Genomic DNA, 27,470 nt, shown 5'->3' on the forward strand with positions numbered 1-27,470 from the left:
CTGGCCACTGTGTATCACCTCTTGTGAGGAATGGCTAGGTGAGCAAGGTAAGCATGGGGAAGAAGCATTTCTGCTAGTGCTCAATATAGTATAAATCATTGCCACCAGAGTGGAGCCATAGGAGCAAAACAACATGGCCAGTAATTATAAATGCAAGCTCACTTGTGCCTAGAACTTATAATTTCCCTGCTTGACAGCTTGATTTTAAAGATCGGGTGGGAGTAGTAATTTGTGCCTAAATTGCATTTTATTTCTTTTTACCTCTTTCCCAATCTCTAGACAGAAAAGGGTAGCGCACTTCATGAGGCTGCCTTGTTTGGGAAGACTGATGTAGTCCAGATACTCTTAGCATCTGGTAAGTTTTAGATCTCCAGTTATTTAACTCAAGGTATCAATCAAAAATTTTTCAGTAGATTGTGTCTAATGTTTGGTCTTTGTATATCTGATTTAAATTTCTGAAATGTGTCTATTTTTCTATTTTTACTTTCCTCATGAATTTGGAAGAACTTGATAGTCTGATGATCATAATGTAGTCTTGAGGAAAGAAATTTCAACCCTTTTGATATTCTCCTTCCTGTATACCAGCTCTGTCTACCATTTTACCATGATGTGGAGTTGCTGGTGTTGGACTGGGGTGGGCACAGTAAGTAGTCTTACAACACCAGGTTAAAATCCAACAGGTTTATTTGGTAGCACGAGCTTTCGGAGCATTGCTCCGTCATCAGGTGAGTGATGAAGGAGTGACGCTCCGAAAGCTCATGCTATCAAATAAACCTGTTGGACTTTAACCTGGTGTTGTGAGACTATTTACTGTGCCATCTTACCATTCTAACTTCTAGATGTTTTGGATTAGTTCAATTTTCAAACTTCAACCATTTTCTACTAATATTTCAGCATTGTAAAGAAAAGCTTCATGGTATCAGCAATGAACCAATGGCAAGTCATCCCGGAAGTTTCTTGACTTTTTAAAATAAATGTTTTTAATGATTCTTCCTTACCTAATTTGTTCAATTTTTTGTAATTATCTTTTAGGTGGCTAACTTCTCAAGTAAACTTACATTTGCTATCTGCATTGTTAGGGACCAAATCAGAAACCCTAAGGTATATTATGAAGTTAGAGTAGATCCCAACTATGTTTTTATTTTGGCACTAGTGTCAGGATAAGGTGTTTCACTCCAGGGGTGATTCTATTGACACGCTAGGAAGCTTTTATTAAAACAAACTTTTTTAACAATGCAGTTTAACTATAACAAATGAATTAGCTTAACTTTTACCAATTGAAATACTCAAAACGTGACAAGATACAATTCTTGTTAACTGTTGACCTATTTGTATTAGTTCCAATTCAAGCAATATTCCTCATAGACTTAAACTTCTCTTCAAACTCAGTTAGCAAACAACACAGGCTTGCGTTTTACTTGTTAACAATCCTAGAGCCTTTGAACACCTTTGGAGAGAGACACCTATCTTCTGGCAGCTCCATAATAGCAGTCTCCAGAGAGAGACACCTCTTGCTTCTTTCAGAACTAAGCAGAAACTGCCTGCTTTTCCCTGTAAGTTTAGCTCCTCGCCTTCAAATGACTGCCTCTTGTCAATCAACCTCATAGAATCATAGAAACCCTACAGTGCAGAAGGAGGCCATTCGACCCATCGAGTCTGCACTGACCACAATCCCACCCAGACCCTACCCCATATCCCTACATATTTACCCGCTAATCCCTCAAACCTACGCATCTCAGGACTCTAAGGGGCAATTTTTAGCATGACCAATCAACCTAACCCGCACATCTTTGGACTGTGGGAGGAAACCAGAGCACCCGGAGGAAACCCATGCAGACACGAGGAGAATGTGCAAACTCCACACACAGTGACCCAAGCCGGGAATCGAACCCAGATCGCTGGAGCTGTGAAGCAGCAGTGCTAACCACTGTGCTACCGTGCCGCCCATTAATCAAACCCTGTTCTGAAACCCCAGGGGAAAAACCAAAAATGCATTAACTCAGATTAAAACAAGGACACCGTTAGCCAAGATCATTTATTAGCCTACATTCTTAGCATGTGAGCTGCTAAATGCAGACCAATCAGCACCGTGTAAACAGAGCTGAATTTTAAACATACCCCTTACAAGGGGCAAACATGCATATGGGTTGCAAATCTCATTGTTTGTTTTCTGTTCCAATTCAGATTAAGATTGCGTACATTGTTATGCACTGAAAATGCACTTTTATAATTTTCCCTACAGTCAGCTGGTAGGTTAGGTGGCATAACCCAAGCTCAAACTGTGTGATTACGTTAATCATACACAAGGCTGTGGGTATGGACTGCTGCTGCTCAGGGAGTGCTCCGGAAGACTCCATTATTGCATACATACTCACCCCAAAACGCACACCCAAACACGCATGCACCATAGACTCCCTCACGCACACCAACATGTTCCCCCCCCCCTCACAAACATAGCCCCCACATGCGCAGCCCCATAGCTGGACCTGCACCTTCCACAATACAACATCGTGATCCCAGGTAAACATAAGAACATAAGAAATAGGAGCAGGAGTAGGCCATCTAGCCCCTCGAGCCTGCCCCGCCATTCAATAAGATCATGGCTGATCTGAAGTGGATCAGTTCCACTTACCCGCCTGATCCCTATAACCCCTAATTCCCTTACCGATCAGGAATCCATCTATCCGTGATTTAAACATATTCAACGAGGTAGCCTCCACCACCTCAGTGGACAGAGAATTCCAGAGATTCACCACCCCCTGAGAGAAGAAGTTCCTCCTCAACTCTGTCCTAAACTGACCCCCCCCTTATTTTGAGGCTGTGCCTTCTAGTTCTGGTTTCCTTTCTAAGTGGAAAGAATCTCTCCACCTCTACCCTATCCAGCCCCTTCATTATCTTATAGGTAACCATGTAGCTGAAGTGACTGTTTAAGCATCATTGTGAGCGAAAATGATATGTATCATGTCTCAGTATTCCTTTACAAGTCTGTCAAATCGGACATGATTACACAGGTACATTTTAAACATTAATCTTTATTGGTGATGAACTGTTATTCATGACAGACTCAAGTGCCAACAGTCAGCAACGCAAATATAGCAGTAAGAAACGTAGGATCAGCAGAGGGCAAATTCAGCCCTTCGAACCTGCTCCACCATTCAATCAGATCATGGCTGTCTCCCTGATCTCAAATCCACCTCCCTACCTGTCCCCATATCCCTTAATCCCGTTTTTTAAATTAGAAATATATCTATCTCCTTGAAACCATTCACCGATTCAGACTCCACTGCGCTATGGGGCAGAGTTCCACAAATTCACCACCCTCTGAGAAGTAGTTCCTCCTCACCTCTGTTTTAAATCTACCGCCTGTCAACCTATATGTGTGACCTCTTGTTCTAGGTTACCCCATAAGAGGATAAATTTTGTCTACGTTTACTCTCTCAATCCCTTTTAAGTAAGAGGACACTGTGCTATATTTCTGCTCTGGGGTAACCTTATCGATAGATCATAATGATTATCTTTACTCTCGGAGCTGTGCCAGCTTTGTTTTGTGGACCATTTGTTGTAGGTCTATGTATAGCTTATATGCTGTCTCCCTTTATATTCTTTACTGCTGTTTGACAGGAGTGAAGTAAAGAATGGGGGAAGCGATGGCTTATAGTATTATTGCTAGACTATAAATCCAGAAACTCCGCTAATGCTTTGGGACCCGAGTTCAAATGTCGCCACGGTAGATAGTGGAATTTGAATTCAATAAAAAAATTTGGAATTAAGAATCTACTGATGTCCATGAAACCATTGTCGATTGTCAGAAAAACTCACCTGGTTCACTAATGTCCTTGAGGGAAGGAAATCTGCTGTCCTTACCTGATGTCGATGGCACAGCTTGCCCCCACAGCTTGCCTCCTGGACTTGCAGAATCTCACTGGCTGTCCTGTCTGGAGACAATACACGCCTCTTTAACCTGTGCTTAATGCTCCCTCCACTCACATTGTCTGTATCTTTAAGACATGGTTGGCTGTAGAGATTCGCATTCTAATCAGTATTCTGGAACTTGATTTTGTGTCTCTGTATGCCCTGTTTGAGAGCAGATATCCACTCCATCTGATGAAGGAGCAGCGCTCCGTAAGCTAATGGCATTTGCTACCAAATAAACCTGTTGGACTTTAACCTGCCCTCCAAGAGCAACTTGGGATGGGCAATAAATGCTGGCCCAGCCAGCGATGCCCATGTCCTACGAATGAGTTTTTAAAAAAGGCCCTTTTGTAACTCCTAGTTTCTTGGTTTTCCCACAAAGTTTGCCATATTAGCTTGAATCTTCCATTGACGCTGGTAAATATCAATTACCATTGACCCAGTTTAAAGTTTCCCTTTTTGAAAGCTATTGAATTTTAGGAGCCATTGCATTTACCGGTCCACATTCTTCAGTATTTCCCAAGGACATTTCTTTGCTGTCTTGTATGTTTCTACAGGCTACTGTTCGGACATTCCATAACATTGATTACTCATTTCAAAATATTATGGTCTAAAGCTAAGATATTGTGCTCAATTTCCACATGCTGCAGAATTTTCAGTTGCTAAGCTGCAGTGTTAGAGAGTTTAGATTGAAGTTGTCCATTGCACAGCTTGGAAGCATCACTGACTTCTTGCAGCTTGTGACTATTTTCAATGTCACTTTTGCACAATGATCTATCTTGCATTGGAGTGTATCAGAAAATTGCTAGGTTCACTTGACAAGCAAAAAAAGATGCTTTGTATTCACAGTTGTGAGACTTAGTAAATAGAATTGTCTCTATAGTTGTCTATGTAGACAACTCTATTTACTATTTCCCCTCTAATGGGGTGTGGACTTGCTTCTCTGAGCAGTAGTAAATGTAACTTCTATTGGTTGACATTTGTTTAATGCATGGCTATCTTGTGCATAATTAAGATATGAGGAATTCCTGACTAATTGATTGCATGCCAATAATGTTTTTTTTCCACAGAGATTAATGTTAATATTAAAGATATCCAAGGGAGATCTGCATTAGAAATTGTGCGTGAACATCCAGCTCAGAAAAGCAAGGAGATAGCATCTCTTATTCAAGGTACAAAGCCTTTGGGTTTGGCAACATTTTAAGCACATTATCTTCAATTTAATAAAAAACCATACGAATTTCATCTTAAGGAACTCATCTTTTACTTGTGGAGGAAGGATAACTGGAGGGGTTTAGGATGACAACAGGTGACATCAGCTGTCCATCATCTTTGGTGCTTGACGGTGCTGAAGAGTGGGTCAGGATCATCTTGCCCTCCTTAATTGTTTCTTTCTTCTCTTTTCCCTTTAAGCTCTAAATTAATTCAGTCCATCTCTGTGTGAGAGGCATGGCTGAGCCCATAATTTTTCTTCCAAGGATTTTAACATTCCTCATTAGTGTGCAGAACTATCAGATTGTTAAAACTCCACAATGTTAATCCCTCCACAATGGGGCGGCACGATGGCACAGTGGTTAGCACTGCTGCCTCACAGCGCCAGGGACGTGGGTTCAATTCCAGCCTCAGGTCACTGTCTGTGTGGAGTTTGCACATTCTCCCCGTGTCTGCGTGGGTTCCCTCCTGGTGCTCCGGTTTCCTCCCACAGTCCAAAGAATTACAGAACGAAACATGCCAATGAATCACAAGGAAAACATTAGGACAGAGAAGCAAATGTTTGGTCAGAGGTTCAAATCCGCTTCCTAAAGAAGAATATCGAGACAGAAGACGGAGAGGTTCAGGGAGAAAAATTCCAGAACTTGGGGCTGAGGCAGTTAATCACATGGCCACCAACAATGCAGCAATTAAAAACGAGAGCAAACGTACAGACCCCGTATTGGCCATGCTAAATTGACCTTTAGTGTCAGGGGGATTAGCAGGGTAAATATGTGGGGTTGCAGGGATATGGCCTGGGTGGGATTGTTGTCGGTGCAGGCTCGATGGGCCGAATGGCTGCCTCCTGCACTGTAAGGATTCTATGAATGCCTCATCCCTATGTCATGAAGACAATTTACAATTTTGACATCAGCATTTACAAGTAAACCTGCAAGAAACAAACATGTAGTTAGATGGGGTCTGTATGTTTGCGCTCATTTTTAATTGCTGCATTGTTGGTGGCCATGTGTTTAACTGCCTCAGCCCTAAGTTCTGGAATTTTCTCCCTAAACCTGTCTTGATTTTCTCCTTTAGGATGCTGATTTGAACCTCAGAACAGAGAAGCAAATGTTGGGTCAAATATTTCCTTGTGATTCATTGGCATGTTTTGTTCTGTAATTCTTCTGTGAAGCAACTTGGGTAGTTCATTCCATCAGAGGTGCTACACAAATACAAGTTGCTATTTCAGATAAATGTATACATTTAAATCTGCCATTGTGTGCAAATGGGACCTGCGTGCAGTTTGACACTATTGCAAGTATGAAGTAACAGGAAACCCACTCCACAACTGCTGCTCGGTACTCGTGTTCTAGCATAGTCTAAAAGAAGTGGTATGTTTAAAAACAGAGTTTTTGAAATATAGGTTTCATCAAGTTATGCACCATGCAGATTGAGCTCCTATAGGTGAAAGAAAATCATATGTGAAAGTGCATATTGTACTGCATTAACAGCATATGTTTGCTGCCAGTGTAAGCACTGAATTTGACAGCAATCCTTCACTCTATATTCGCAATATTTTGAAAGCTGGAGATAGCACAGCCTTTGCAGGTTCACTTGGTGATAGCAGCTATCTGTTTCTGAAAAATATCAGGTAACAACCTCTATTGCAATCATCCAACAGTAGGCCGGAAAAATATAACATTGCAGAGAAAAAAATCCCCAAGCCAGCTTTTAACTCCTCTCCTGGTGCCAACTGAGTAGTATCTATGAATTAATACTCAGCTACATCACGTGAGCCAGTAACAGTGGTTGCTCCTACTTTCCAAAGTAAAATGGATGCACATAGAATACCAACAGTGGAGGAGGAGGCCAATGGGCCCATTGAGTCCACACCTACTCTCTGGCAGAGCATCTTACCCCGGGCCCACCCCCTGACCTATCATAGAATCTCTACAGTGCAGCAGGAGGCCATTCGGTCCATCAAGCCTGCACTGACAATAATTGCACTCAAGCCCTATTCCCATAACCCCACGTATTTACTCTGCTAATCCCCCTGACACTAAGAGGCAATTTAGCATGGCCAATCAAGCTAACCTGCACATCTTTGGAGTGAGAGGACCCTAGAGCACCCAGAGGAAACCCACGCAGACACAGGGAGAACATGCAAACTCCACACAGCCCGTCGCCCAAGGCCGTAATCGAACCACAGACCCTGGCACTGTGGGGCAGTAGTGGTAACCATTCTGCCACTGTGTGAAAGAGAGAGAAGTGAAGATAGTTTCACACTGCATGAAAAAATGTTAAGGGGAACAATTGATATCAAGACAGCACCACCAGGCAAAATCTTTTGATTGCTCTAAAAAAAATCACTGGTAACCCCAAGTATTATGGTCACTAATATTTGAGGACATTATTTTCTCTATCAGGACTCAAGTGCTGTGAAATCTGTCTTTGGGAGCAAACACCATAATTAAGCGATTGGTATAATGTTTTGCTAATTTGCCTCGATCTGTTTTTTAGGATTAAGAGCTCTCGAATCATTTCTGAAATGCTGTATTTCTGAAATATATGTGCAACTAGAATAATAATCTTACCATTGTTTTTAAGTAACTTTAAATTGCTGGAGCTACTTTTAAAGTAAGCCCAAGGCAGAATGAGGCTGATATGATGAAGTGAAATAATATACAGTGGTGTTGTCCCGTTGTTTAAGAAGGGTAGCAGGGATAACCCAGGAAATTATAGGCCGGTGAGCTTGACGTCCGTGGTAGGGAAGTTGTTGGAGAGGATTCTTAGAGACAGGATGTATGTGCATTTAGAACGGAACAATCTCATTAGTGACAGACAGCATGGTTTTGTAAGAGGGAGGTCGTGCCTTACAAATTTGGTGGAGTTTTTTGAGGAAGTGACAAAAACGGTTGATGAAGGAAGGGCCGTGGATGTCGTCTATATGGATTTCAGTAAGGCATTTGACAAAGTCCCACATGGCAGGTTGGTTAAGAAGGTTAAGGCTCATGGGATACAAGGAGAAGTGGCTCGATGGGTGGAGAACTGGCTTGGCCATAGGAGACAGAGGGTAGTGGTCGAAGGGTCTTTTTCCGGCTGGAGGTCTGTGACCAGTGGTGTTCTTCACCTGAAGAAGGGGCTCAGAGCCTCGAAAGCTTGTGTGGCTTTTGCTACCAAATAAACCTGTTGGACTTTAACCTGGTGTTGTTAAACTTCTTACTGTGTTTACCCCAGTCCAACGCCGGCATCTCCACATCATGACCAGTGGTGTTCCGCAGGGCTCTGTACTGGGACCTCTGCTATTTGTGATATATATAAATGATTTGGAAGAAGGTGTAACTGGTGTAATCAGCAAGTTTGCGGATGACACGAAGATGGCTGGAATTGCGGATAGCGAAGAGCATTGTCGGGCAATACAGCAGGATATAGATAGGCTGGAAAATTGGGCGGAGAGGTGGCAGATGGAATTTAATCCGGATAAATGCGAAGTGATGCATTTTGGAAGAAATAATGTAGGGAGGAGTTATACAATAAATGGCAGAGTCATCAGGAGTATAGAAACACAGAGGGACCTAGGTGTGCAAGTCCACAAATCCTTGAAGGTGGCAACACAGGTGGAGAAGGTGGTGAAGAAGGCATATGGTATGCTTGCCTTTATAGGACGGGGTCTAGAGTATAAAAGCTGGAGTCTGATGATGCAGCTGTATAGAACGCTGGTTAGGCCACATTTGGAGTACTGCGTCCAGTTCTGGTCGCCGCACTACCAGAAGGACGTGGAGGCATTGGAGAGAGTGCAGAGAAGGTTTACCAGGATGTTGCCTGGTATGGAGGGTCTTAGCTATGAGGAGAGATTGGGTAGACTGGGGTTGTTCTCCTTGGAAAGACGGAGAATGAGGGGAGATCTAATAGAGGTATACAAGATTATGAAGGGTATAGATAGGGTGAACAGTGGGAAGCTTTTTCCCAGGTCGGAGGTGACGATCACGAGGGGTCACGGGCTCAAGCTGAGAGGGGCGAAGTATAACTCAGACATCAGAGGGACGTTTTTTACACAGAGGGTGGTGGGGGCCTGGAATGCGCTGCCAAGTAGGGTGGTGGAGGCAGGCACGCTGACATCGTTTAAGACTTACCTGGATAGTCACATGAGCAGCCTGGGAATGGAGGGATACAAACGATTGGTCTAGTTGGACCAAGGAGCGGCACAGGCTTGGAGGGCCGAAGGGCCTGTTTCCTGTGCTGTACTGTTCTTTGTTCTTTGTTGTGTTACGTTTGTTTGACAATTCTTTGATAATAGACTGGCCATTGTTTCCTTTAATTCTCCTGTTTCATCCTTCTCTGTGCAGATTATATGGCAGGGAAAGAGATCTTGAGTACAGAAAATACAATTGCAGTGTCCAAAACGCCTGCATTTTCTATTGCTGAGCCTGTTAATCAAAAATCCAAGGGTAAGGACAACTGCATTTGTTTAAATTCACCAAGGACGACTCATGCCTCTGATGAAATTGCATTTAATGAACAACTTCACTTTGTTAAATTGATATGTTTGATATGGTGAAAGGTTACTTGTTATTTGTGTTTCTATTTTTTTGGTGACAGGAACAACTCTACAAAGCAAATATATGTACTGTTTAGTAATTATAAAGGAAGAAAAGTAAAAGGGAACAGGAATGATTTTTATTATTGGAGTCATATTAGTATAATTGTGTTTAAAAAGTACTACATATTTCTGGATCTTTCAGTGAACATAGATAATGGTACTGCAAAGTATAACATGAGCCATAAAGAGCCTGGATGTCACCAGGGACAATGTCTGTTCTGCGTTGAGTTAGATGAAGCCACAGTGGCAAAGTACAAATTTTTCTCAGTCTACCTGAGCTAGAGATTAGGGAAAAGCAATTAGATTTCAGTTTCTATGCATGTTGTAGGCTAGATAGTGATGGTAGCGGCTCCAACTTTCTTTGCATTACATGGTTGACCAGGAATCTTTCCCACCCTTACCACCTGCCAGTGGTGTGTTTTGTAGGAATTTTCCTGTTGATTATCAGCCTGTTTGGCCGCAACATGATTGACCACCAAGTCGTAGGGTGGGACTCAAACCTGAAGCTTCTGACACAGAGGCTGGGATGCTTCCCACTGCACCACAAGACCTTTTGTTATTTGCAATATAATACTCTAAAATCCAAAAGGTTTGGTGACATTTACTGTTTACGTTCATACATGAAGTCTGAGTGCGTGAATGAGGAATCAGAGGGCTACTCATGCAGATGGACTTGTATGGAAGCATCCATAGAAAATTTAGTGGGAGTGGCTGTTGGCAATAAATGTGTTTAGTATTCCTGAAAACTGATAGATGTGTCTGTGAAATAGTGAAATCAGTGAAAACTATCTGAAGTAAGTTTTACCTTTATCTTAACAGAGGCACAAAAAGATAGAACTCCCTTTTGTAGATGTAAATCCAACATAAGTCCATAATTTAATGATGAGATTGATAGAAATGTTTGAAAGACCTGTATAAGCATCAGCTTTTCATTTTATGAAAAATTGGTCTGTTTCATTAAGAACATAAAAAATATAAAACAAAATATTCTTCATTTTGCTTATTTTAAATCTGGAGCATGACGGATGGGTGTTGTTTCTGTTATTTAACACAATAGGGGATTTTCACTAACTTCACTGCAGTGTACTGTAAGCCTACATGTACCACTAATAAATAAACTAAACTAGATAACGTACTGTTCTGCAATCTTCATTTTGTATTTTTTCCCGTTTCGAAAACCGTACTGCCTTCCATCAGAAATTTAAATGAAAAACTACGGGCGCAATTGAGTAGTGTAGCGGGGCGTGAAATTTCAGTGGGAGGCTGAAAACGAGAATCGTGCCTGGCTGGCCGCAATCCTCCATGACGTAGTAATTTAAATATTTATAACCTCATTGTAATGTTATTAGTGAACCTGGGATGTAATAGATCGGGCTCACTTAGCTCTTTGGCCTCACCAGTGGAGATCCTCACCGGCGAGAATCACACATGGTCCCCACCAACGAGTACCTGACGTGATCACTGGTGGGACCGGAGGTCATTGAAGCCTCCCAGGTGGTCAGGGGTAGGGTCAGTGCCCTTTGAGTAGTACCAGCCTGGGACTCTGGCAGCACCAGCCTGGTGGAGGGGGGGGGGGGGGGGGGGGAGAGCGGGTGGTGTGGCAGGGTAAACAGATCTCTCGCTTTACTGGGAGATTGGATACATGCACAATGGTGCCCTGAGCATCCTGCTGCCGGTCTGTCTGGCAGGTTTAGGTCCCACACTCTCCCTACTGGCGTGAATCTCCTGACGGCCTCTGCATTGCACAGAGTTCCGTACTACTGAGACTTCACTCACTGAAAAAACAAGTGAGAAAACCTCCTGTTTCCTCGCCCATTTGACACTTAGAATATTTTGCAGAAAATTCCGCCCTCCATAATGGTACAGTAGTTGAAAGTAATAATACTCAGAATGATTAAAATTATTTTGTATAAGTCTAGTTATGACTAACAATATATTCAGAGGAAGTAAGATTGTTAGCCTGCATTTAATGAATAAGTATTTCTTGTACTACTTCATCCTTTTGATGCAAGCTGTTGATGAAAAGCAAATAGTTGTTTACTGAGTGTGTAACAATATGGTCTTCAGTGGCTAGATTGTTCAGCTTTCACTTCTTTGGTCGCAGATTGTGATTGTCTGGGTGAATCTGACTGGGTATACAACTCATCTTGTTTCCATTCTGTCCCCTAATTTAAAGGTGAGGAGCAAATGGAATTAACTAAGCTTATTACAGAATTTGAAAGCCAGCCAGATGAGGAATGTCCATATGAGGCCTTGTACAATGCAACATCACACTCCATAGAAAATTTGAAAGCGTCTTACAAAGAAACAAGTTCAAGTCAGGAATTAATTGAGGTCAGTACTAAAAGAACTAGTAATTTAAAATTGTGTTGCAGGTAAATAAATATCTTGCCGGTTTATGCTGGAGAAGTGGACGTAGTGGTTCCTGCACCCCTCTGTCCATACAGTAGTACGTCTGTGGCTGTCTAATAGGTAATCTTTAAGAATTAAAACATGAATCTGTGACGTATGAAGTAAAATGTTATGAAGATGTGTGTGTCTGGCAGAAATCAAATGCATATTTTTTAAAACATTTTTAGCATCCTTTGAAATGCTCGCATAATCTTGGGTTGGTGGCCACTAAATGTGCTTTTCCACGTCACTGGAAACATATAACTGCAACAGCGGTTTGTTTGTTTCATATTGACTGGTAGGCTGATGATAAAATGTTATCTCGTAAATAGTGTGTCCTTAAATTATTTTGTCTCTTACAAAACTAAATTTGCTTTTGAAGTGAAGTTTCTATTTTAACGTTCCGATATGAATAAACAGGAATTGGTTGTGTGCTACCGATGTTCATTCATCTAACTCTGTATTTGTCTTTTGGTTTTTCTGAACAAACGTTCTTTTACTTTGTTTTGGCAGGGGCGAGGGATGCAGGACAGGATTATGTAAATGTCTTAGAATAGCCTAAGCAGTTGTCATAGTGATGGCAGTAGTTAAACATTATTAAGGGTTATATAATGCAAGTCTGCTGTCATCTTAGTAATATTTGTAACGTTCAAATTGTGACTTGCTTAGAAGCAGGTCACACACTTTTGAAGCACTGCCGTAGTTGCTAAAGCAAACCTGGGGAACTTCCATGCCAGCACTATATTGCACAGTGTTTATTAGAAACATGTATTGGTTATTTTCCATTGGCTTGCAAGCTGGAAATGTCTGGTTGCTCTTTCGAAGCAGTATTTTTCAATTCAAACTTGAATGTGGAAGTTCTCCCTGCAAATATTGGCTGCTAGGATTATGTAGGATATGTAGCACAGAAACAGGCCTTTTGACTCAATCAGTCCACGCCAGGGTTCATACTGCACTCGAACCTCCTCCCATTTTTGCTCATCTAATCAATCATGGTAACCTTCAATTCTCTTTTTGCTTGTATCCTTGTCTAGCTTCCCCTTAAATAAATCCATACTTTTTTTTCATTCACTCCCTCCGGTAATGAATTCCCCATTCTCACCATTCTGGATAAAAAAGTTTGTCTGAGTTCCTATTGGATTTCTTGGTGATGTTGTTATCTTGATGGCCTCTAGTTGAGGGGAAGATTATCAATGGAAACATTCTCTCTGCATCCACGCTATCAAAATCTTTCATTTTTTAAATATGTCTACTAGGTCATCCATCAATCATTTTTTCAAGAGAGTAATGATCCAGCCAGTCAATCCTTTGCTGATATGTAAACCCATGTATTTGTGGTATCATTCTTGCAAATCTTCTCTGCACCTTCTCCAGTGCCTCTGTCCTTTTCATAATATGGCAACCAGAATGGTAGGTAGTACTCTAAATGTGGTCTAACCAAGGTTTGATTCGGGTTTATCATAATATCCCCACTTTTCAGTTCTATCCCTCTAGAAATAAAGCCTTTGTCTCGATTTTGCTTTTTAAAAAGATGGCCTTGCTAGCTAGCTAGCCTGTGCCACAACTTTTAGTGACTGATGTATTTGTATTCTGAGATCCCTTTGATTCTCTACCCCACGCATGTTTCCACCTTCCAAGTAATGTGATCACCCTATTCTTCCTTTCAAAATGTACGACCCCACATTATCTGTGTTGAATTTCATTTGCTGATTATTTACCCATTCTACATTGCCCAGGACTTCTGAACTACGCAAAGTAAAATAGTGCATTGCAGGCACTGTTATTTGATGACAGCAGTAAAAAATAAAGGTGGTACCAAGTTTAAAAAGTACACAAGATATATTCAGTGTAAACTTTAGCAGACATTGTTTTCAGTACACTAAATAGCAAGAAATTGGGCTGGTTAGTACCCAGTTAGAACTCCAAGTGGCATATGCAAAATGCGTACAATTTGGCAAATTGCACCGGATGTCATATTGGTGACGGCACTAGTGTTCAGGCTGCAACTGTCTCTAGGAATTATGCAAAATAGGCATATAATGACATCAATCAGCATGCAATATTCATTTAACACATGTCATTTTGGAGCTCAACTCTTTATCTAGCATCTTTTCTTAAAATTGCATTGCTGAACATGCTTTCAGGAACAGGAAGAACTCCCTCCCCACTGGTACTATTTAAAGGGATAATCAGTTCCTGACATGTTTGTTGCTGGTTGATTTCTTTTGGCTGTTGCTATGATTCTACAAGTGCTTGTTCCTTTTCGTAGTTTTCAATTTGAAAATGACCATAGAAAGTACTCTGGCAGTTGCTGGAAGAGATGTTGCTGACTTAAAGACCTCCTCACAAAACACATGCTTCCAGACATAGTTGTGCTAGTAGGTATTCCCCTTGGAGAGTATATGGAGCATGTAGAACAGGAGAAGTTTCTGAAATTTGGGAGGAGGAAGAGGGGAGAGGGCGCTTGGTTGGAGTCAAAACATCTTTTCTCCAAGGCCTCTTTGGAGATTTTTTTCAGGGGCTGTATATTGTATCCAGGAGCTCCTTTATCATTCTCACTAATTCCTTTATTATGAGATACAGTCACACAGCAGCATTACCTTCAGTGTTCAAACATTTTGTGTTTCCTTCTTTAGATTGATTGGGTAGCACAAATACTAAAGCCTGTGTGTGTATAAGTCTCCTAACGTTAATAGATTGAGAAATTAGATGTTTTTAATTTATTGTAAATTAATCTTCCCTACTCGATTTCCAAAGTGAAAATCCTCTAACTACTTGACAGAAGGTAACTTATTGGGAATGAGTCTCACATTTGCAGCCTCTTCTAAAAATTAATTGCCAGCAATTAGCACTCACCAGCATTCGATGGTTTTGACAATTCTAAGTTTCTTTCCCTTCGGTACTTCTTTTTAAAGTGAGTGCTAACAAGCCGGTCAGGGTACTGATTTCCAACGGCCCAATGCGCAAAAAGGGATATGTACAAATTAATTCTGTAGCACTAAGCTAACCATCAGATAATACATGATTTAATTTACATATATTTCACATTTCAGTGATATCCCCCCCCCCCCGCCCCCCCCAAACTAATGCACTTTTTCACATGATCATCCACACTTCAATGAGACATAGATTGAAACCTCAGCACTGAAGCACCCTACGTTCCACTTTATAGAGTGGTTAACTTGTTATCGTGCCCCCCAATGTCATATATTTTACAATTGACATTGAAAGTATATAGACAAATATAAATATGGACAGAGGTATGTTGGCTGTTTAAAAACCATGAAATGTTATGACACAGAAGAATGTAATTGGGCCATTGTACCTGTGCCGGCTTTTTGAGAGAGCTATCAAATTAGTCACACTCCTGCCTATTCTTTCCTCATGACCCTGCAATTTTTTTCACTTTGAATTTTTATCTAATTCTTTACACCTTGCTGCAAGCTATTATTTTTAATTTATTAAACTAAACTCCCATCGCAGCCAGAGGCTGAATTAAGCTGAATTTTACAATCAATTTCAGAAAAGCACAAAGAAATTCAGGCGAAATTCACTGCCAGCATTGCAGTCAACAGCACAACCATATTTTCACCAAGCAGCCACTGAGATTGTCTCGCTTGAACTACTCATTACTGCCCTCTGCTTGATGCAGAAAACCTTCCAAACACTTCTATTTCCAAATGCAGCTGTACTCCTGCTCCATGTTACACAGGTCAAAGTCAGCTATCCTCTTGAGAACGTCTCTGCAGATTAAGGTTTTGGTGTCTTTGAAGAATTTGAGGGCCAGGCGGCAGCATTCATTCAGATGGAGGGGAGGGCCTGCCATTTCTCCATTTCCTCCAATGTCTGCCCCTTCTCCTGCTGCTTCTCCCATGATTGGAGGAATGGAGTAGTGAGTATGGGTGGGGGGGAGGGGTGGTGGGGGGGAGACAGCATTTGCGATTGGAGGAGCAGCTGCTTGCAGGTTTCTCTCTCCCACTTCAGGGGAGACGTTACTCTCATTCTTTGTTCTGTGATTGAATTTTCCCTGGCTTTTTTTTGTGGCTTTTGAGGGTGAATTCACCTGGCACTCGTGTGTATTTTGAATCCTGTCTAAGATAGGCTAGTCCACTATTTGGTTTACAAGACTAAATTTGGTAGTGGGTTACATAGGTAGAATGTACGAGATCAATCTTTGACGGTTAAATGTTTAATGTCTGCAATTGTTGTCATGTGCAAAAAGCATTATGTCAGCTGCATATTATAAAACTTGAATTTCAAAATCAAATCTCATTAAAACTTTTGTTTGTAAAATTTTGAAATGAGCATTATAATCCATTTTGTTATCTGCTCATCAGTCTTTCCAGTGGCCTGGGACAATACAGTAAACCTGAAGGTCCAGCAGAGGGTGCAGTAACCTTGAATAAAAATCCGATGCAGGGAATTCTATTTTAGACAGATTTGAGTTATGAATGGTCAGAGTGAAAATTTTTACCTTTTAAATGTGGTAGTTTTAGTTTTATGAAAAAGTAATATTCTGAATTCTTAGCATCCTGTGTAATAATCAGAAGTAGGGCATGGTTATTCCATATTAGCAGGGAAAATAAGCATGAAGACATCTTCCCCTGAAGATTTGCCCATGTTGGTGATTGATGTTGGGACATAATTTACGGGAACCTTTACATTTCTTTGCAGTATGAAGGAAATGTTGCCGTTAAAGGACCTTGGTTCATTTTCCATTAAGTGAACCTTTATTTTGTTTCTATCATTTGCAGAAATTCAAGGAATTTTTGAGCAAATACAGTTGGACAGTGTTAGCTGGTAAAATTGTGCTTGTTATTGTTTGCTGCCATTGGATGACGTTACTACAACTTTTGAAATGCCATTGCAAACAATTTGATCGAGTGATCTAGAATGGGAGGCCGGAATTTGACTATATTAAAGATGATAGGTGATGATTGGTACTTTGGACTGAAGATTTTAATTCCTTGTTATCTTCAATCCTTGAGGAGGAAATGGCTGACTGAAGATTATATACAAGCCGTTGTTAGGTATTTTAACTAATGGTGGCAGGATAGTTAAATCAGGTTTTCCCCTCAATTGAGATTTTTCAGATAAATGGCATTAACTAGAAATACTACAATTTGGGTGCATACCACAAATAGCATCAATGAAGACAAAACACTGAGGATTTAGTTGTCATGGCTGATTTGTCACATGTGGCTTGGCCCAAGGAATATTAACTCAGAGGTAGATATCCTTGGGGGAAAATGATTTAGCCAACTGCAAAATACTTGGAATTTGCATTGAGTGACTTTTCATTTGAACGTTTATGCTTCTTGTCTTGAGTCTAAAGGAGAACTGTTCACTTAAGGGAATATTGTATTATTAGAACAATTTATAAGTATACCGAAGGGAATTTTCAGTGGTTTCTTGAAATTATACACATTTATGTAGAAAGCTTGTGAGACATAGAAGATATTAGTATGGCCTGAGATGTTTGTATTGGTGGAATCTTGTGGCTTTGGGGGGAGGGGGAGGATGGCGTCTCACCTGCTGGCCGGAGAGTTGGCGAGAGACCCGCATCGTCTTTTTGGGAGGGTCAGCCAAACTCCATGCCAGTCGGGTGATCTCAAGGCCACTGGCAGGCCTTCTCCTGGAATAAGGACCCTGAGGGCAGAAGTCCCACCTGGTGAGACTTGACACCTAGTCAGAGGTCAGCAGCTCTTGTGCTCAACAATGCCACTGAGAAGGTTGTGGCTGCTGTCCAGAGGACACTCCCCAGAGTCCCGGGATCACAGAGGATCCAGGCTACAGATAAGTAATGTGGGAACGGAGGTGGGTGGTGGGGTGAAGGAGGTTGAAGGCAAGGCCACGGGGATGGCTCTCTGCAGCCCCCTCCCCTTCCTGATGTCCTGTCCTTCGATTGGGCCCAAAATACTTTTGAACCCCTCCCGCCCCTTCTCGCCTTCCCATGGTGACGTGACCCACATAGGTTCATCTGTCGTGCACGTTGCATGGCAACAGGCTTGCTTGGAGCTGGGTTAATTCCAGTTTTGGCAGGATTAAGCCTTCAATGATCATTAATTGGCAGCTAAGGGTTTCAATTGATGGCAAGGTGGGAAAGTCGACCTTGGGCCTTCCTGCACACAACTTAATTCTGGTAGAAGTGGAAAGATGGTGTGATCCAGATGCACCATCAAAGTAAATGCCTTTTCTGCCTCTAAGCTCACCACTAGCAAGAGCGCAAGAAACTTCCTTATGTTTCCTAAGAGATCCAGAGATCAGATTTAGGTACTGTAACTCTAGACATAGAAGAGTGCTGATGTCACTAGTTCATTATTTCAGATGCTCTTGATTTGGAAGGTTGGGAGAACCAAGAACCATTGTAGGCCAATTAAGATGGGTGGCAGATCAGTGAGATCTGATGGGGGGGTAGGATATGAGCAACAGAATTTGGAATGAGCTCAAGTTAATTGCAGGTGAAGGATGAACGACCAGCCAGGAGATAATTGGAGTGACCGAGTCTGGACACTGCAAAGATGGAAGAGGATTTTGCTGGTAGATGGGCTGAGGTGGTTTATAAAAAAAAATCATTCATGGGATGTAGGTATTGCTGGCAAGGCCAACATTTGTTACACATCCCTAATTGCCCTTGGACAGGTGATGGTGAGCTACCTTCTTAACCTGCTAAAGTCAATCTGATGCCTATATACCACATTGCTGTTAGGGAGGGATTTCTTAGATTTTGACCCAGTGAAAGTGAAGAAACGGTGATGCAGTTCCAAATTAAGACAGTGTGTGGCTTGAAGGGGCACTTGCATGTGCTCGTGTTCCCCTGCATCTGCTGCCCTTGTATCTTTTACCTGATAGAGGTTGAGAATTTGAATGGTTCTGTTAAAGGATCCTTAGTGAGTTGCTGCAGTGCATCTTGTATATGGTACACAGGCTGTCACTGCGTGTTGGTGGTGGAGGATGTGCATGGGGTGCTGATGGATGGTGTGCGTCTTATTGTGTACATTAAGATCTCTGTCAAGACTTTCTTATTAAAGAAAATCCAAAATCCCAGGTATTTACTGAAAGAATGAAGCCACAAGATTTCACTGTTTAAAGCAGAAGAAATTTAACTGTACAAGAATCAAATAAAGCATATATGAAATACCACCTTAGCTAACCGATAACCACCTGTGTTCTAAAATTCAGAATCAACGTAGGTTAAACATGAATTAACAGTTGATTAGAAACTATAAAATACATGTTAAATGACAGATATTAAGAAATTTTATGAATAGGCTCAGTAATCGAATCAGCATACATGTAATCAGTTTCAATGTCACCATGTCATCCATAAACCTGTTGGACTTTAACCTGGTGTTGTTAGACTCCTTACTGTAATCAGTTTCAATCACAAAGTGCTTCAAAACTCTGTCTCACAAAGAATTTCAGCTCTTCCTCTAGGATGTAGTCTGAACTCCAGATGACTGCAGCACACAAACAACCTGAGTTCCATGGTCACTGTCTTTGCCATGCATCTGTAGAAACTCCTCAACTTGGTCTGTATGGTGTATATCCACCCGTGCTACCTTCAATTAACTGAAACAGCCGCAGCAACTATGTTTTTATTTATTCTCAGCTTCTTGATCTAGCCTTTGTTGTCTTAAGTGTGTCACTTGAATGCTTAGCACCTACTGAGATCTGAGGGCTCTTTTATATGAATTCAACCAGGTCAACCTCCCTACAAGTGTTGGTTTCCAAACACCGTTTCATTTGCAGTTTCCTTAGAAACAGGGAGGATCCGATTCACCTTCCCTGTTTCCCTTTCCTCGTTCCCCTCAAAAACTACACGCTTTGAAACTCCTGATTCCAGCACAAATGTTGTTGGAGCCACACTTATCCAAGCAAGTGGCAAATATTCCACCACACTCTTGACTCCATAGAATCATGGAAACCCTACAGTCCTTTTATAGATAGTGAACAGGCTTTGGGGAGTCAGGAGGTGAGCTTTTCTCCTCAGGATTCCCAGCCTCTAACCTTCTCTTGCAGCATCAGTATTTAGATAGTTGGTCCAGTTCAAAGTCTGGTCAATGATAACCCTCAGGATGTTGATAGTGGGAGAATTCAACGATGGTAATGCCATTGAATGTTAATTGCACCACCATTGGTGGTCATGCCTTCAGTTACATAGACCCAAGCACTAGAATTCCTTTCCTCTCTGCCTCTCTATCTTGCTTTTTTTCTTTTCAGACATTCTTTAAAACATACCTCTCTGACCAAGCTTTTGGTTATTAGGCCAAATATCTCCTTGATGGTCATTCTTTGTTTTATGATGCTCCATGAAGAGCCTTGGGATGTTTCATTCTGTCAAATGTTTTATGTAAATGTTGTTATCCAGTGCCTTCAGCCATTTCTTGATGTATGGAGAGAGTTGAATTGGCTAAAGATTAGCATTGGTGATGATAAGGAACTTGAGAGGAGGCCGGGATGGATCATCTAATTGGCACTTTTGCCAAAGGTGGTTGCAAATGTATCAACCTTGTCTTTGCACTTGTATGCTGCATCCACTGTCATTGATGGGGGTGGTTCTGGAGCCTCTTCCTCAGATTAGTTGTTTAAATGTCCACCACCATTCATGATGGGCTGTGACTGGCTTGCAAAGCTTTGATCTGATCTGTTGGTTGTGGGATTGTTTAGCTCTGTTGCATGCTGCTTTTGCTCTTTGTCATGTGGCAGTGTAGTTTCACCAGACTGACACCTGATTTTTAGGTATGCCTGTTGCTGCTCCTGACATGCTCCCCTGCATTCTTCATTGAACCAGGCTAGACTGGTATAGGCTGTAACTGTCAAATAGATTTTATAAACAGGAAAGGGAGGATATATCAGCTGGAGTAATAGTACTTTTGTTGATTTACAGCAGTTCAATTGTCCATCTTAAGATAAAAAGTAGGAGTTATACTTTCTCCCCTAAACACTTTGAAATATCTATATTGAATTGAGCAGGTTAGCTTTTCCCTTGCATACATGACCAAGGCAATAGAATCACAGAATTATTACAGCGCAGAAGGCCATCGGTCTGTTGTGTCTGCATCATCTCTTTGAATGAGCAATTCACTTGAGGGGCTTTTCCCCCACCCTGCACATTCTCCTTTTTTGGATAACATTCAAATTCCCTTTTGAATATCTCAATTGAACCTGTCTCCACCTCACTCTCAGGCAATTCATTCCAGACCTTAACCACTTGCTGTGCAAAAATGTTTTTCCACATGTTGCTTTTGCTTCTTTTACCAATGACTTCAAACCTCGACCCTCTGGTTCTTGATCCTTTCACGAGTGGGAAAGTTTCTCTCTGCCAGCAGTCCTCATAATTTTGAATAGCTCTATCAAATCTCTCAGCCTCTTATTCCCAAAGGAAAACAGACCCAACTTCTCCAATCTATCTTCTTAACTTCATATTCACGGGGTGGCATGGTGGCACAGTGGTTAGCACTAATGTCTCACAGCACCAGGGACCCAGGTTCAATTTCCTGCTTGGGTGACTGTCTGTGTGGAGTTTGCATGTTCTCCCTGTGTCTTCGTGGGTTTCTTCCGGGTGCTCCGGTTTCCTCCCACAGTCCAGAGATGTGCTGGTTAGGGTGCATTGGCCATGCTAAATTCTCCTTCGGTGTGCCTGAACAGGCGCCGGGGATTTGCGCAGTAACTTTATTGCAGTGTTAATGTAAGCCTACTTGTGACACTAATAAATAAACTTAAACTTAACTGAGGTTCCTCATGCCTGAAATCATTCTTGTGAATCTTTTTTGCACTCTCTCCAATGTCTTCATATTTGTCGAAAAGAGCAGTGCCCAGAAATGGACGTAGTACTCCAGCTGAGGCTGAACTAGTGACTTATACTAGTTCAGTACAATCTCTTTGCTTTTATATTCTCTACTCCTATTAATAAAGCTTCGGATGCTGTATGCTTTATTAACCACACTCTCAACCTGCCCTGCCACCTTCAATAGCTTATGCGCAGACACACCCAGGTCCCTCTGCTCCTGCACCCCCTTTAAAGTTGTACTCTTTATATTGTCTGTGTTCCGCATATCAAAATGAATCACATTGAAGTTCAACTGTCATTTCTCTGTCCATCCCACCAACTTGTCTATGTCCATTTGAAGTTCTGCAAATTTTGAAATTGTGCCCTTTACACCAAGGTTTAGATCATTAATAATATCAAGAAGAACAAGAGTACCATACTGACCCTGGAGAACTTCACTACAAATTATCTTCGAGTCTGAAAAGCATCCATTAGCTCTCTTTTTCCTGTCACTCAGCCAATTTCATATCAATGTTGTTACTGTCCCTTTTATTCCATGAACTGTAACTTTGCGCACTGGTCTGTTGTGTGGCACATTATCACATTGCCGCCCTCATCAACCCTCTCTGTATCTCTTCAAATAAATTGTAGGTTAATTAAACACTCCTTTCACTTAAATCCATGCTGGCTTGCCTTAATTAACCTTCTATTACCCATATGACTATTTGACCCAAATTATTGTTTCTGGAAACTTCCCCACCATCGAAGTCAAACTGACTGGTGTATAGTTACTAGGCTTAATTTTATATCCATTTTTGAACAAGGAAAAAACTTTGGAATTCCCAAGTTCTCGGGCACCACCCCTGAGTTTTAAGGAAAATTAATAATCTATGGTCAGTGCATCTGGATTTTCTATCCTTACTTCTGTAAGGTCCTGGACCAGAACCCCAAGGTATATTGTAAAGTCAGACTAGACCCCAACAATTTTTTATTTTGCATAAATATGAGGAATAGATGTTTCACTCAGAGTAATTTTACTGACAAATTAGGAGTCTTTTTATCAAAACACATTTTATTCATAACATAATTTAAGCATAACTCATAACAAAATGAAGCAGTTTATCTCTTAACAGTTAAACAATCTTTAAACATGAAAAGAAACAACTCTAATTTCTAACGTATCACTATTTCAGTTCCAAATAAGCAACTTTCTTTTTAAAGCTCACATTAAAATAGTTAACAATCGCAAATTTACTCACTATAATGAGTGTAGACAGCCTTGGAGTTTTCAGAAAGTTAGAGCTTTCAGAACTCTCCTAACCTCAACCAGAACAGCCAAACTTAATCTACTTTCTGCAAAAATCTGTTTCTCTCCCTGCCACAGATCCAGGACTGCACATAAACCACAATATCACATGATCCCGTCAGTCACTCTGCTCTGAAATCCCAGGGGAACTTGAGTAGAGTTAATGCATTAATGCATTTTAGTTTACTTAACATAACCTCTTGCAAGATTGAAATGAGTAATTATCCTGCTTCCCAGCATCTGAGCTGTTTTCCATTTCAGATATACTGACTACCTGCAGAAAAAAGCTGAACTTTAAAACATTCTCCTGGAGCATAAAAAAAACACAATATATATACATATGATTTGCACACTTTTATAATACTTGCCCCAGTATCCTTTTATGCATTTCATCTGATCCTGATGTTCTGTCAACTTTAAATATAGAAACCATATCTAATACCTCTTCCTTATCAATTTCAAGTCCTTTTCAGGTATGGTCGTAGAGGGTCAGTCGTCTCAGCTGCAGGACTCCCCCAGGGTAATGTCCTCGGCCCAACCATCTTCAGCTGCTTCATCAGTGACCTTCCCTCTCTCATAAGGAAAAAAGTGGGGATGTTCGCCAATGATTGTGCAATGTCCAGCATCTTTCGCGAATCCTCATATACTGAAGCAGTCCATATTCAAATGCAGCAAGATCTGGACAATATTCAGGCTTGGGCTGACAAGTGGCAAGTAACATTCGCGCCACACAAATGCAAGGCAATGACCATCATCAGTAAGAGACACTCTAACAACTGCCCCTTGACATTCAGTGGTATTACCATCACTGAATCCCCCACTGTCAACATCTTTGGAGTTATCATTGACCAGAAACTCAACTGGGCTTGCCACATAAACACAGTGGCTACGAGAGCAGGTCAGAGGCTAGGAACACTGTGATGAGTAGTGCACCTCCTGACTCCTCAAAGCTTGTCCATAATCTACAAGGCATAGGTCAGGAGTGTTGATGGAATACTCCCCATTTGCCTGGATGGGTGCAGCTCCAAAAACACTCGAGAAGCTTGACACCATCCAGGACAAAGCAGCCCGCTTGATGGACATTACATCTACAAACATCCACACCCTCCACCACCGACACTCAATAGCAGCAGTGTGTACTATCTACAAGATGCACTGCAGCAATTCACCAAAGATCCTTAGCACCTTCCAAACCCGCAACCACTTCCGTCTAGAAGGACAAGGGCAGCAGATACTTGGGAACACCACCACCTTCAGGTTCCTCTCCAAGCCACTCACCATCCTGACTTGAAAATGTTTTGCCGTTCCTTCGCAGTCGTTGGGTCAAAATCCTGGAATTCCCTCCCTGATGGCATTGTGGGTCAACCCACAGAAAGTGGACTGCAGCGATTCAAGAAGGCAGCTCACCACCTCAAGGGCAACTAGGGATGGGCAATAAATGCTGACCAGCCAACGAACCCCATGTCCCATGAATGAATTTTTAAAGAAACCCCAGCATCTGAGTAGTATATACTACCTTGGTAAAGACAAATGCAAAGTATTCATTTAGTAGTTTCACATGCATGTCGTGGATAAGGGTTCTTTTTGCCCCATTATCACCTTTTTTACTGTCATTATGCTGATAGAAGGCTTTGGGATTCCTTTTTATGTTAGCTGCTTGTCTGTTCTCATATATCTTTTTGCTTCTCTTATGTTTTTTTTCACTTCCCATCTGAATCTTCCAGTTTCAGGCTGGCCCATCTGACACCTGTCGTAAACATGCCTTTTCCTCTTCATCTTAATCTCTATCTCTTTTGACATCCAGTGGAGCTCTGGATTTGTTTTGCCTTGAAGGGAAAACATAAGGTAATGTACCCTTGACTGTGTCTGCACCATCGCTTCTTTGAAGGTATTTATTCAATTACTGTTTTTCCTGAGAGCTTTTGGTTCCAAATAATTTGGCTCAGATCTATTCTTACCCCATTTATATTGGCTTTCCCGCAATCAATTGTTCTTACTGTAGATTGTTCTTTGTCCTTTCTCAAAGCCAACCTAAACCTTATGATGCAATGACCACTGTCCCTAAATGTTCTACTGATATTTGATAGACTTGGATTGCATCATTCCCAAGAACCAGGTTCAGTAGTACCTTCCCTCTCACTGAACTGGAAACATACTGCTGTAGAAAACTTTCGTGAACACACTGCAGGAACTCTGGTCCCTCTGTGTCTTTACACTGCTACTATCCCAGTCTATATTCAGATAATTAAAATTCTTTATTTTCACTACTCTAACTCATAGATAAAGTAATGGAGGTTTACAGCATGGAAACAGGCCCTTCGGCCCAACTTGTCCATGCGCTCTTTTTATTTTTAAACCCCTAAGCTAGCCCCAATTGTCCGCATTTAGCCCATATCCCTCTACTCATTTTACCCATATAACTGTCTAAACGCTTTTTTAAAAACAAAATTCTACCCGCCTCTATTACTACCTCTGGCAGCTTGTTCCGGACACTCACCACCCTCTGTGAAAAAATTGCCCCTCTGGACACTTTTGTATCTCTCCCCTCTCACCTTAAACCTATGCCCTCTAGTTTTAGACTCCCCTATCTTTGGGAAAAGATATTGACTATCTAGCTGATCTGTGCCCCTCATTATTTTATAGACCTCTATAAGGTCACCCCTCAGCCTTCTACGCTCCAGAGGGGAAGTCCCAGTCTATCCAGCCTCCTTATAACTCAAACCATCAAGTCCTGATAGCATCCTAGTAAATCTTTTCTGCACTCCTTCTAGTTTAATAATATCCTTTCTATAATAGGATGACCAGAACTGTACACAGTATTCCAAGTGTGGCCTTACCAATGTCTTGTACAACTTCAACAAGACATCCCAACTCCTGTATTCAATGTTCTGACCAATGAAACCAAGCATGCCGAATGCCTTCTTCACCAGTCTGTCCACCTGTGACTCCACTTTCAAGGAGCTATGAACATGTACCCCATGATCTCTTTGTTCTGGAACTCTCCCCAATGCCCTACTGTTGTACCTGTTAATTCTCAGATACTTTCGACCAGTTTGCTTACTCCAAGGTTTTACCCCGGTGCCCTTATTTGCAAAATGGACAAAGGACAAACACAAGTAAAGGTTCAACAAGTTTATTAATAATAACACTATTAACCCTTAAATTACCCACATAAAACAAGAGGATACCCCAGATTCAAGTATACTACCCGCAAAGATGGTTTGGTTAAAACTGCAGGCTCGATTCTCTGAGTCCCTCTGGTCCGTTGTCACGAAGGTGAGTCTCGATGGCAGCTTCTTCCTTCCTTCCTTCTCTGGTCAGTCTTCCGAATGGTCAAGGTCGCCTCCCTCGTCAAGTCTTCGCTGCTGGTGTGTCTGAAAATGTGTTTCTTTATCCCCCTGCCTGCTTGCCTTTCCAGAAACTTCTCTGGCTTCCGGCCAATGAGGTCCCAGGAGGGGGTTCCAATACCCAGTGGGTTTCTTGATGTCTGCCTGACAGGACACAAGGGTCCGCCCCCAGGTGTCCATCTCCATGTTGTTGCTTACATGTAACTGCAGGAACTCTCGGTGACAGAAAGTCTGGCCCGATCTGGGCTTCTAACAATAGGCCGGTGCATTTCAATGAGGTGCGATGATCTCCTGTTAAGTATCAGTAGAGTGCAATGACCTTTGATGAGTGGTTGATGGGTCAGGCCCAGACATGTTTGTGTATTTGTACAATTGGCCTGCCCGAGGTTTGACTGTGTTTGATTTTAATATGCCCAATTCTTTAATTTAGGATATCCAATTTTATCAGCCTTAAAACTAGGCCCTGTTTATATTACCACACTACCATTTACTGAGTAAGTCCTGCCCTGGTTCAATCTACCAAAATGCATCACCTCAATTTATCTAAATTAAACTCCATCTGCCATTCGTCAGCCCACTGGCCCAATATTATATTTAGGATCTCGCCCATCTCTTCCGGATCCGCACATAGATGAGCTTGTTGATCCTTAAGAGGCCCTACTCGCTCCCTAGTTACTCTTTTGCCCTTTATGTATTTGTAGAAGCTCTTTGGATTATCATGTGCATCTCTAAGTGCCTCACAAATTTGTTCCTATATGTCCTTTATGCAAGTTGGTGGCCTATAGACTGAGCAATGTATCCCATTTTGTACCAGAAAAAGTTGGATCAATTTTGCACAATTGAATCTGGTCTTTAACCCCATATGTGCCATGAAAGAAACCATTTTTGTCATTAAGTAAAATTGCTTATTTTTATCGCACAGGTGTCAGTGATGCATTTGTTGCTTTTAAG

At 41.6% G+C, this 27,470-nt stretch overlaps 1 protein-coding gene across 15 annotated transcripts in view; it reads left to right on the forward strand.

Annotated features, from left to right (window-relative positions):
- The window catches only part of LOC144479191 (ankyrin repeat and SAM domain-containing protein 1A-like), a 409,264-nt gene that overhangs the window by 119,510 nt on the left and 262,284 nt on the right, over window positions 1-27,470 (forward strand). For all 15 annotated transcript variants that reach the window (XM_078197812.1, XM_078197820.1, XM_078197816.1 and 12 more), the window contains 4 exons: window positions 280-355; window positions 4,983-5,084; window positions 9,450-9,551; window positions 11,880-12,037. In XM_078197812.1, coding sequence (XP_078053938.1) covers window positions 280-355; window positions 4,983-5,084; window positions 9,450-9,551; window positions 11,880-12,037 — 438 coding nt within the window. The remainder of the gene's footprint in view (window positions 1-279; window positions 356-4,982; window positions 5,085-9,449; window positions 9,552-11,879; window positions 12,038-27,470) is intronic.

The sequence above is a fragment of the Mustelus asterias genome, chromosome 25 (genome assembly GCF_964213995.1).
Source record: "Mustelus asterias chromosome 25, sMusAst1.hap1.1, whole genome shotgun sequence".
Taxonomy (NCBI): domain Eukaryota; kingdom Metazoa; phylum Chordata; class Chondrichthyes; order Carcharhiniformes; family Triakidae; genus Mustelus; species Mustelus asterias.